Source organism: Bos indicus, chromosome 28 (genome assembly GCF_029378745.1).
Source record: "Bos indicus isolate NIAB-ARS_2022 breed Sahiwal x Tharparkar chromosome 28, NIAB-ARS_B.indTharparkar_mat_pri_1.0, whole genome shotgun sequence".
Taxonomy (NCBI): domain Eukaryota; kingdom Metazoa; phylum Chordata; class Mammalia; order Artiodactyla; family Bovidae; genus Bos; species Bos indicus.
The window spans coordinates 25,918,404-25,930,669 of record NC_091787.1 but is presented as its reverse complement, the minus strand read 5'-3'; the positions used below and the strand labels follow the sequence as shown (position 1 = coordinate 25,930,669).

At 52.5% G+C, this 12,266-nt stretch overlaps 1 protein-coding gene across 4 annotated transcripts in view; it reads right to left on the bottom strand.

Annotated features, from left to right (window-relative positions):
- Positions 1–1,673: 1,673 nt before the first annotated feature.
- The window catches only part of TSPAN15 (tetraspanin 15), a 53,751-nt gene continuing 43,158 nt past the window's right edge, over positions 1,674–12,266 (bottom strand). For all 4 annotated transcript variants that reach the window (XM_070781826.1, XM_019954169.2, XM_070781828.1 and 1 more), the window contains 4 exons: positions 10,410–10,526; positions 5,865–5,912; positions 2,692–2,808; positions 1,674–2,471 (listed from right to left, as the gene is read on the bottom strand). In XM_070781826.1, the coding sequence (XP_070637927.1) occupies positions 2,322–2,471; positions 2,692–2,808; positions 5,865–5,912; positions 10,410–10,526 (432 nt within the window). In that variant the 3' untranslated portion in view covers positions 1,674–2,321. The remainder of the gene's footprint in view (positions 2,472–2,691; positions 2,809–5,864; positions 5,913–10,409; positions 10,527–12,266) is intronic.

Here is a 12,266-nt window from a genome sequence, read left to right as displayed (position 1 = left end):
GATGAGAGGTCAGGATTATGTAACTGCTTTGGAAGCACAAAGGGTGCAAATCAGGGGCACCCCAACCACAGGACTGAAAAAGTCCTCTCTGTGGCTTCTGTTTGCTTTTTGGAGACGTGAGTGGCTGAGGTTTGGAAGAAAAAGAAGAGCTAAGTGTCCACAGCAGCTCAGCCACCTGTGGGTACCAATCTGTGATCCCTGATCCACAGAAGCAACAGTGGGAGCTGGGGGTGTTGGTGAACAGTGGTGAAAAGAGGGAGGTCAAGGTAACCAGAAGCTTACAAGTACCAGGGCAACGTGACTTTGGATAAGCAGACTCTGTGCTGTCCCAGCCTCCTCAATGTTGCTGCCATCTTGCTGTCCATCTTGCTGTCCCCGAGGCAGCTGCCACCCGCTCTGAGCACAGAGAGAAACCTCAGAGAGCAGCCATGAGGCCGCCAGCCACAGAGTCTGACCTGGTCTTGGGTGCACTGGTCCCAATGGGGACCAGGCAGAGACTCCAGCCGTGGCTGCAATCACCACCCGCTGGAGACAGCTGGAGTAGCAACTATCACTGGTTTCTCATGCTTAGTACCATGTGTCCACACGAGGCAATGGAGGCAGTGGGACAGAGGGGCTGAGTGCACGGGAGATTCCACCCAGGCTTATGTCATAGCTTTGACACTTGCCAGCGTGTGCCTTGGGCAAGATACTTAACCACAACATGCCTCAGTTTCTCCATCAATAAAATGGAGATAACAAGAATTACCACATACAGCAGCTAAGGGTGAAAGGAGTTGACATCTGTGTTTAGACAAGTTTCTGAGACAGTGTGCTCACTGATGTGCTTGCTATTATTCTAAAAAATAGCCCTCTTCTGCCCTTTCCCACATGTCAGACAATGCAGGCTTGTACATATGGCCACTATGTAAATGCTGGGTGTGATGGGCAGTTCCCTTAACATTCTTAAACTGATTTTTTCAGGTTTGGGGCTCATGCTGTTTATTTCTATTGCTCTGGCTTCCAAGAACCTCAGAGCAAATCTAGAACCCAGGTCTTGGGGCAGGAAGGCTTGGGAGGGCTGATCATGCAGGTCCTGCCGTCTCCAGCAGGGGGCGACGAGCACCCACCACCCTTTGCTAATGATGAGCAATGTCCAGCCCCACCCCAGGCCCTGGGAACAATGGGCTGTTTACAGCCGGAGAATCATTTTAATTCTATAGCCCAATGGCCACAGGCGGATTTGTGGGCACTGCTCCCTCCTGGACTCCTGACTTCCCTAGTTTCAATCTGTTCCACTTCCTGGAAGTAGAGACTCATGCCACAGTGGCTTGGCCTCAGTTTCCCAGTCTGTAAAACAGGTTGTCATCACTGCCTCTTTCCCTGAGGTCCCACAGTGAATTCTTAGCAGGAATGACAGGCAGGAGAGGCTCCATGCCCTGCCCACAAGCACAGCTGGGAAAAGCCATTTCCTGAAGCAGCAACACCAAAGGATGGGGGAGGTGTTTCCAGGCAGGGAGCAGGCAGCCTCGGTGATCTTCCCTCCTCCCAGCCTCAGTGTCTTGCACTGTCCCAAAACTTGGCTCCAGGACGGCCCCCCTTCAATCTTTGCACCAATGAGGGACTTCCAAGCCCAACCTGAGGTTTTCTTCACCCACCCTTGACCCAAACAGCACAAATGAAACACCAGGAAAAAAAAAAAAAAATCACATCTTTATTGTCTGATTAATGAACTGGCTTGGAGAGGGAAGAATGTAAGGGGGCGGGGAACATCCAGCTTTGATTAGTCAGAAAGTCCTAACAGTGTACAAAATGAATGTTACAAAAATCATGTAAAAAAACAGGTCAGCAAAGCAGCAGCCCTGGGGAGGGCTCAAGGCACCTGGGAGGCTGAGAAGAATGCCCACCCTGGCCTCAGGAGTGAGGCCAAAGGACAGGGGCCGGGGACGGCACCCCTCCCCTCCCTCACCACGGGGCACGTGTGTCTCCTCGCTCCCCGATTACAAGTCAGTACAAAACTGCCTTCAAGGGCCCAAACCCCGAGGCCAAGGCACTACCAGAAATGAAGTGGGCCTGAAGCCAGCACTGAGCTCCCCTTTCCCAGCGCCCGGTTCCCCATGCCCAGCGGGCTGGGCAGACAGAGTCCCGCAGCTGGGGAGTGGCTCTGCCTCCCGACACGCAGTAGTCCGGGAGCCCTGAGCAAACACAGCCGGGGCTTTGGTCAGTGCTGAGTATGGAGAGAGGAGCCGCAGGCCTGTCCAGCCCCCCATCTGCCTCCCGACGCGGCCTCAGCAGAGCTGTCCTGTCACGGTCCTTCTGGAGCCGATGCTCAGGCCACAGCCCTAAATGGGGTAACACATGCAGCACCCCGTTCCTGCCGCCTCCACGCCGGCCTTGGTGCCGGGCCCCAGGAGCCCGTCGGTGACAGAGTGCTCCGTGATGATGTCCTCTACCCGGGTGATGTACAGGAATGTCAGCAGCACTCCCAGGAACTGAGGAGAAGGGGCGCGGTGGGTGTCACTATCTGGGCCATTCGCCCTCTCTTTCCAGCCCCCCAGCCCATGCCGTCCGAGCCCAGCGTACCCGAGCCCTCTTCACCCTAGTTTTGTCCCTCCTCTGCACTCTGTAATCACCAAGCCACACACCATCGCGGCCCACAGCCTGCCCACCCCACCCCCGCACCCCTCCCTGGTGGAGGGGGGACCAACCCACCTGGGGGAGCAGGATGCCCAGCAGGACGCCCGCCATGATGGTGTAGTTGTCCGTGAACCACATGAGCACGGCGTTGGTGCAGCCCCGCACGTAGATGACGTTCTGCACGCTGAGGCGCTGCGGGGAGGAGCCTGGCTGAGCGCCCGCCTGGCGGCCCCAGTCCCAACTCTGCCACTCATCCCAGGCCCAGGCGAGTCCCTCAGCCTCTCTGGGTTTCTCATATGCAACCTGAGAAGCTGACTCTAAACCACAGGGTCTCAACAGAAAGTGAAAGTCGCTCAGTCGTATCTGACTCTTTGCGACCCCCTGGACTGCCAAGCTCCTGTCCTTGGGATTCTCCAGGCCACAATACTGGAGTGGGTAGTCGTCCCCTTATCCAAGGGATCTTCCCAACCCAGGGATCGAACCCAGGTCTCCCACATTGCGGGCGAATTCTTTACCAGCTGAGCTACCGGGGAAGCCTTTCAACAGGCAGTACTGTTACCTAGAGAGCCTGCTGACATTGTGGTGGAACTTAAGCTTGTCACAGAGATAGGGGTGGGGGCTGAAGGACTACAGAGCTCAGGGCAATCCTTCTCGAGGGACAGCCACCCAGACTGTCTGCTTCATAGATGTCCCCCGGGCATCTGGATGGGTGACAACCCATCCATAATTATCTGAGCCCAAAGCCTAATTCCAGGGACATAAAAACCAGTGTTTTCTGCTTGGCTTTACTATACATTGAATTCTACAGAAATAGAAATAGGTAAACTAAGGGATAATTAACCTCAGATATGCAGATGACACCACCCTTATGGCAGAAAGTGAAGAGGAACTCAAAAGCCTCTTGATGAAAGTGAAAGTGGAGAGTGAAAAAGTTGGCTTAAAGCTCAACATTCAGAAAACGAAGATCATGGCATCCGGTCCCACCACTTCATGGGAAATAGATGGGGAAACAGTGGAAACAGTGCCAGACTTTATTTTTCTGGGCTCCAAAATCACTACAGATGGTGACTGCAGCCATGAAATTAAAAGACGCTTACTCCTTGGAAGGAAAGTTATGACCAACCTAGATAGCATATTCAAAAGCAGAGACATTACTTTGCCAACAAAGGTTCATCTAGCAAAGGCTATGGTTTTTCCTGTGGTCAGGTATGGATGTGAGAGTTGGACTGTGAAGAAGGCTGAGTGCCAAAGAATTGATGCTTTTGAACTGTGGTGTTGGAGAAGACTCTTGAGAGTCCCTTGGACTGCAAGGAGATCCAACCAGTCCATTCTGAAGTAGATCAGCCCTGGGATTTCTTTGGAGGGAATGATGCTAAAGCTGAAACTCCAGTACTTTGGCCACCTCATGTGAAGAGTTGACTCATTGGAAAAGACTCTGATGCTGGGAGGGATTGGGGGCAGGAGGAGAAGGGGATGACAGAGGATGAGATGACTGGATGGTATCACTGACTCGATGGACATGAGTCTGAGTGAACTCTGGGGGTTGGTGATGGACAGGGAGGCCTGGGGTGCTGTGATTCATGGGGTCGCAAAGAGTTGGACACGACTGAGCGACTGATCCGATCTGAAGGGATAATTATATTCAATTTTGTTTGGAACTTTATCCAAGAATTGTTCACCATTTTAAAAACCATGTCCATGGCAAAAAATATGCCCATGCTATGCAAGTTGCCCACACAACACCCCTCCTAGGCAACAGAAGCCCCTGGCAGTGCAAACATCTGATAACTTTGCTGTCTTCTGCTGTATCTATCTAGCACCTAAGCATGTACATGTTGAAATACAGTATATGGTTATAAATCATTTTATGTTATTTCTCCCTTTATCTCAAATCAGGGGCTTCCCTCATAGCTCAGTTGGTAAAGAATCCACCTGCAATGCAGGAGACCCCAGTTCCATTCCTGGGTTGGGAAGATTCACTGGAGAAGGGATAGGCTACCTACTCCAGTATTCTTGGGCTTCCCTTGTGGCTCAGGCAGTAAAGAATCTGCCTGCAATGCGGGAGACCTGGGTTCGATCCCTGGGTTGGGAAGATCCCCTGGAGAAGGAAAGGCTACCCACTTCGGTGTTCTGGCCTGGAGAATTCTATGCGCTGTATAGGGCGTGGGGGTCTCAAAGAGTCGGACGTGACTGAGCTACTTTCAGTTATCTCAAATCATTATGCCACTTGTTTTGAAATCAGGTGTATAGGTAGGTAGGTTATAATATCTGTGAGTGTCATTTTGGAATAACAAAAAACAATAGGGCATTGTGTATGCCAAGTCACTTCAGTGGTGCCTGACTCTTTGCGATCCCATGGACTATAGCTTGCCAGGCTCCTCTGTCCATGGGATTCTCCAGGCAAGAATACTGGAGTGGGTTGCCATGCCCTCCTCCAGGGGATCTTCCCGACTCAGGGATCAAATTCGCATCTCTTACATCTCCTGAATTGGCAGGCGAGTTATTTACCATTAGTGCCACCTGGGAAGCCCAAATAGGGCATTACCAAGTGTTTATTATAAAAACTAGCCGTTGGGTCCCGTGTTTGGAGAACCACTGCTAGTCTGTGGTTCAGCATCTTAGATGTTTGTCAGAGTCACCCACTGGCCCCATCCCAAGAGTGCACGTTTCTAACAAGCTCCTTGGGGTGCTATTACTGCTAGTCTGGGGATCTCAGTTTGTGAAACAGTGCTCAGAGACCATCTCAAGTCATCATTATTTTTACCTCCCTTCTCAACACAACCCCATCTTCTCTCCAAGTCCAGGAGAAATGCCCAGGAAGCTGACCCAGGAGGTACCAGCCAAAGACTCTCTTCCCCCAGGGACTCCTGGGTCCCAGGCTGAGGGAGCCAGTGTGTATCTGCAAACTGGCAGCTCCAAGGGCAGAGGTGGGCTGGTGAATGCAGCTGGGCATGGGGACACACTGGGGGCACTGACAAGGGCATGGTGGCCTCACACATTAGTTGCTCAGTCAACTCTGGCAGCCAGCTTCTCCCAACCTGGAGTGGGGGGGAATTCTTGGCTCCCCAAGTCCTTCTGTGTCTAGATAGGGGCAAAAAACGTGGGCAGTCCCTGGCTCCTGTTCATAGCCAGGAATGTTGGGAGATCTCAACAGCCAGGAGCCTCACCCCTGGAAGCCCCTCCGATCACCCTGGGGATGGAATAGGAAGAGCAGCCTTTCTGGGGAAAAGAAATTTCAAAGACATTACCTCCTTGTCGATAGTTTTGTAGCCACACATGGTGTTGACAACTTCTGTCTGAAACAGAAATGTGTATTAGCTAACACTTACATGGTGATTACTGCAGAAGACACTTATTCCGCACCCCCCCCCAACTCCCCCATTTTACAGATGAAAAAACTGAGGCATGGAGAGTTGCACTAGCCAGTATGAATGGAGCTGAGATTCCCATCCCAGCTGCCTGGTTCAAGTCTGCATCTTAATCTTCTGGATCCAAGAAATGCCCAGGGAGACAAGGTGGGAAGACCAGTTCTGTGGGTCTTGGGTGGGAGACCCATTGCTCCACCAGTGACAGGCTAGGAGCCCAGAGGAAAGGGCACAGCCCAGGCTCTTCTGCTTCAGCCGCCAGAGCCTCACTTTGCTGAGATGGTCATGTGCTGAAGTCAGGACTGGGCTGCTGCCTGTCTGTTGGCTCTTGTGAAAGAAAATCCCAGACCACAGCCAGGCCCCTGGCCAGCTGGGGTTTACCTGAGGGCAAGGCCAGGCCTCTGACCACACTTCCCGGACCCTGCAGACTGCTACCCGCCAGTAGGGCTGCTCAACCTCCTGCCCGGGAAGACAGCTGCCTTCAGGAGCTTCCAGCTGCTGACTAATCTGGGCACGGTGGAAGTTGTGGTTGGCCCTGGGCTCATCAAATCTCTTCCCAGCTAACCTAGGTCACAGGGCTGGCAGGGGCACTTCCCATTACAGCCTGAGCCCTTGTGGCGTCTCCTCTGCTGCTTTCTAGAAGGTGAGAGAGAGCTCAGTGTCCTACCCATCCACATCTAAGTGACAGCTACTGTGGGATCAGGGTGCCACAGGAGCCAGCAGTGATGTAGGAGGGCAGAGTGGCCAGTGTGGGCTCTGGCATCACATTGCCCAGTCCAGGCCCTGCTCTGCCACTTAGGAGCTCTGTGACCAACCTTAGGTGTGGTGCTAAGGGACAGGCACACGGAGGCACTCAATAAGGATTTGTTGAATGAATGAATGGACAGGTTCCCTGAACTCTTCAATAAAGCAATCATAATCTCTGAATGTACCCCATGGGGCTGTTTTGAATATAAAGTGAGATATATACATAAAATGATTGTCCAAGGGCAGGGCACACTGGCTGGACTGACCTTGAACACAATCCCAGACCCTGGAAGTCAAGGAGGGCTGCTACTCTTTCTAAAAACATGAGTTGAACCTCATGTCATCTGCTGCTGCTGCTGCTGCTAAGTCGCTTCAGTCGTGTCCGAGTCTGTGCGACCCCATAGACGGCAGCCCACCAGGCTCCCCCGTCCCTGGGATTCTCCAGGCAAGAACACTGGAGTGGGTTGCCATTTCCTTCTCCAATGCATGAAAGTGAAAAGTGAAAGTGAAGTCACTCAGTCGTGTCCAACTCGTAGCAACCCCATGGACTGCAGCCCACCAGGCTCCTCGGTCCATGGGATTTTCCAGGCAAGAGTACTGGAGACCGGTGCCATTGCCTTCTCTGCAGATGTCATCTAGATCAGTCTAAATGTCAAGGCTTGATGTGTGGACAAAATAACCTCCTTCAGTCTAGACTGTCCCCCAGGAACCCTCAGACCCCAAAACACCCAGGATCCACCTCACTTCAGTCAGTATCAGTGGCCCCTCCAGGCCATAAACATGACCCCAGTGGAGAAGCTCCAGCCTGGGTAGTAGATGTATGAGGGCAGGATGGGAGCAGGTGCTTCCTGCCTAATTTGTTCACTCATTAAATCATTACTGAACAGACAAAGCATCAATTATGTACCATTCTCTGTTCTAGAAGTTGGGAATACAGAAGAACAAAGTAAGATCCTTGCCTTCATGGAACTTTTATTCTAGGAAGGGAGACAGGCGATGAACATAATAAATAAGGAAACTGTATGATACGTAAGACCGTGACAAGAGTAACTTTACTCGTCATTGTGCTGCTTCCAGACCTGGAGGCAGAACCACAGCTCCTGCCCTTGGGGAACAGACATGCTATGGCAGAGGCCTCCCTTACACCTGGAGCCAAAAAACTCTTCTCTAGGCCCCAGAGGTGGAGGGGAACTGATGTAGGTATCTAGGCAAACATTACTCTGGGCATTTTTAACATTAAAATCAGTAGGCTGAGTAAAGCAGATTGCTCTCCCTAATGTGGGTGGGGCTCATCCAATCAGTCGAAGGCCTAAATAGAACAAAAAGGCTACCCTTCCCCCAAGTAAGGAAGAATTCTTCCTGTCTGATTTCAAACCTGAACTGAAACATCAGCTCTTCGTGGGCCTTGAGGCTGCCAGCCTCAAACAGGAACTACACCATCAGCTCTCCTGGTTCTTAGGCCTGTGGACTCGCGCTGGAAAGTAAACCATTGGCTCTCCTGGGGCTCTTGCTTGCCAACTCACTCTGCAGATCTTGGGACTTGCCTGTCTTCATAATTCTGTGAATCAATTTCTTATAATAAATCTCTTTACACACACACACACACACACACATCCTATTGATTCTGTTTTCTGCTAAACAAGCCAGGAAGTCCCTTCCTGGATGAAACACTAAACTCACGTAATGCCTGCTGAATGTGGAGGTATGAAGGCCTGCCCATCTCACCCCAATATGGGACAACTCTGCAGGATCATCCCCGGACATCCCCATGGATTCGGCTGAGGCGCCCCCTGGGACTGCATCATTGCTCAACCTCTCCCTCTGGCCAGCCCAGCTGCTATCCCCTCCCTTACAGGTGTCAATCCTGAGCACACCTCCTCCTAAGCTTCCTGCTCACTAACCAGCATCTCAGGGCCCACTTTCCAGACAGCCTTGGCTGAGACACTGGGATCACTGCACGAGCCCCTAACCGGACTGCCCAGGTCATCTCTGCCACCGCAGCAGACGGGGTGGTGCTGGTAAAGCCTAAGGAAGATCTGCTACTCGTCCACTAAAGCCCTGTCACTTGACTTATTGACACTCAAGGGAACCAAAGTCCTGATTGTGACCTTCAGGGTCATGACCCATGACCTCTGACTTCATCTACAACTATCCTCCCCCAAGCTCACTCTGCTCCAGCCACACTGGAGCTGATATCTGTGCTGTTTCTTAAATTCACAAGGGCAGGTCCCACCTCAGGGCCTTTTCACTTGCCCTTCTCTCTGCCAGGAATTCCCATCCCCAGAGAGCATGGCTTACTCCCTCACTTCTTTCAGGGTTTTACTGAGAACCAACCTTCTCAGTATCTAAAATGCAATCCTCCATGCCCTTGTTTTATTTTTCTCCTTAGAATTTATCATCTCTTAGAATATTATCTCTTTTACTTATTTATTTTGCTTATTAGTTTTCTCCACTGGAAAGAATGTCAGCTCCATGTGGGCAGAGTTCTCTGTGTGTTTCCTGTATCCTTAGAACACACAACTGCATCTGGCTGGTCCTCAGTAAATACCTGTTGAATGAATGAATGAATGAACGAATGCATGTTGGGCTTTCACATCTCAGCTTGGACATTCAGGTGCCACTGCCTTGGATGACGAAGTTCAGAGTCATCCCCACCCCCTCCACAGGCTTCTCTGAAAACCCTGGGCTCCTCCTCAGCACTCCCCCTGCACAAAGAGCTACCCTAAAATGGCAGCTCCAACTTCCAAACAAACCTTCCCTCCTGGCCCAGCCTTTTTAGGGCTCATGCACTTGGCACTGCCTCCCTGAGTCATGGGTGAGGCCCCCACCCCCACCAGCAGCTGCCCAGTTTGCAGAATCCAGCAGTGGGCACAGAATGTGGAGACATCAGAAGAGAAATTTTCCATGACTCTTCAAGGCATGAGTAATTGCAAAACTCCCCGCCTCATTCCAATCCAGAAACCAGGCAGCTTTTGGACACATTAGTCAAACACAGGATTGACCAAGCCTCTCATTTATTAGCAGTAATGGCACAGGGCAGCCTCCCAAGTGGCCAAGGAGGCAACAGAGCTGAGAGGATCCCACTGGGGAGAGGCGGAGGCTGGCATTTACATCACCAGACCGCTTCCAAGCACCTCATTGCTGATGATCGCCAGGACGTCAAGCCCAGAGTCCACCAGCAACGTTCAAAGTGCAGGCCCTGCCCTGGCCCCCAGCTATGGCTGCCAGCCGGCCACCCTGCTAAACCCCCTGGCCTGGACTCTCTCCCACTCTTCGCCTGGCGTGCACTGTAGTCCAGGGCACGGCTCTGACAACAGCTGCCTGAATTTCATCCTAGCTCTATCAACCTTGAGCCAAGAACCTCACCTTTTGGTGCCTCAGTTTTCTCATCTGTATAGTGGGTTGTTGAAAGGACTTAACGAGTCAAAACAACTAAAGAACCCAGAGCAGGCCACACGTGGTAAGTGCTCAATAGATATCAACAGCCGTTGCTAATAAGACCAGTCTTCCCCATCCTCTACCCCCAGATTCACCCCATTCAGTAGCCCTTGAGGCTCAGGAAGCCTCGCCTTGGCAAGGACCACCACCTCCTGCCTACCCCCCTATCCAGCCCCACCGCCCCTGTCCTGAAAGGTGAGAGAAGCGTTTGACCAGCCAGGAGGCCCCCGGAGCAGTGGATACCGTGTTTCTGAAGCAGCAGGTGTAGGGCACCCCACAGGCCAGGGGTCCGGGGGCTCTGCAGTCGTGGTACTGGTTTTTGCTCCAATCTCGGTAGTCTTCCCCGCCACAGCACTTAAACTGAAGGAGGAAGCAAGTGGGGAAGAGAGCTGCTGTCACCACCAAGGCCCCCAGGACGACAGCAGGGAGCGGCCCAGCCAGGGGACGATGTGATTTATGATGCGGGTCACACAGGTAGGGGGCATTATGGGGAGCATGTGAGGCATCGTTACAGGTCAGAGCTCAACAAAAGCAGAATGGTGGCCCAGGAGGTAGTGAGCACCCCGTCACTGGGGAGGCATGCAAGCCAAGGCTGGGTAGCCTTTTGGTGGGATAGTGGGTGGTGACTAAACACTGGAGGAAAAGCACTTCCTTGCCAACCGGACTCCATCTTCACATCCCCAGTGCAGATGCTCCACCCCAGGACCTGGCCTTTAAAGTCCCAGAGACTAGGATTCCAGGGGAGCCCCACAATGGGGCCCCTGAACCTCACCCACCCAACTCTGCCTGCCCCACCCTTAGCAAAGGGGCACACACACACACCCTGGCCAGGGCTCAGGACTGAAGTGATGGCACAGCTGGCGTCATTTTCCCCTTGGCTGAGCTCTGCCCTGCATGTCCCCCTGTACAGATGCCAACGCCTGGGGGAAGCAGTTACTTCACTGGGCCGCTGCTGTGTGCTGGGCATTGCTCTGTGTGCGCGAAAACCAAGGGGGAGGGAAAGCGCCACAGCCCTGAGGGAGATGGAGAGGGTTAGCCACCACGTGAAAAAGGTGTGAGGCAGTGCTGGGTACCAGGGATACGGCAAACGGGGCAAGGAGGCGGGAGGTCGGGAAAGGCCTGAGGAGATCTCATTTAATTGGAAATATGAACAGGAAAAAAACAGTCAAGACATGCCAAGACCTCGCACGGAGATGAGTTAGTTGTATTGATATTTCAGCAGCAGGCGTAAAAACTGGAGCAGAGTAAGCAAGAGTAGAGGGGTTGAGGTCAGACCATGAAAGCTTTGTCAGCCAGAATAAGCAGGGAACGGGGATAGTATCCTTAGTGACAGGAAGTTCCTGGAGGGTTTAACCAGGGGAATGATATGGTCAGAGGTTCTAGTAGAAACAAAGAAGATGCCCTTCCAGAGTCTCCACAGAGCCTTTCAGGCCATCAGTCTAGGGGTCCAGGAAGTGCCTCTGTGGGGTTCAATGCAAAGAGTATTTATTTTGCCATCTGACAGGCCAGCATTCAAATCCTCATACCACCACTCCATGCTCTGTGGCTCTGGGCAAGTCAATCAGCCTCTCTGGGCCTCAGAGGTCAACTGTAAAGCAGGAAGAGCAATGCTATCTTTGCACAGCTGAGCTGAGAAGTACAAAGACAAGCAAAGCATGAAGCACACAGCATAGGACCTGGCCTGAAGCAGGTGCCCAGTGAGCATGAGTCATCCCGCCATTCCACCCTGGGAGAAATGAAATTCGCAAGCCAGCTGAAGGTTGGTTCCAATAAAAACATCTTGCCCCACCCGATGGCCAGAGCTGGCAGACGCATCCCTGGCAGAGAAGGGCCTCCCAGAGGCTGCACCTGTTATGACTACAGAGAAGGCCTGAGCCAAGGGAGTGGCCACTATGGATGGCCCCGGGTGCAGAGAGATGTTGGTCCCCCACTGAGGGCTATCACGGGGATCAGGTCAGCTGACGCCCCCAAGGTCATGTCCCGAGAAGCGCTGCCTCCACTCATCCTCACCTAGCAGGACAGGCAGACAATGATCACCCCAGCTGACACTGCTTTAGTCTCACCACATACCTGGCCCTGCTCTAACCACCTCTGAAATAA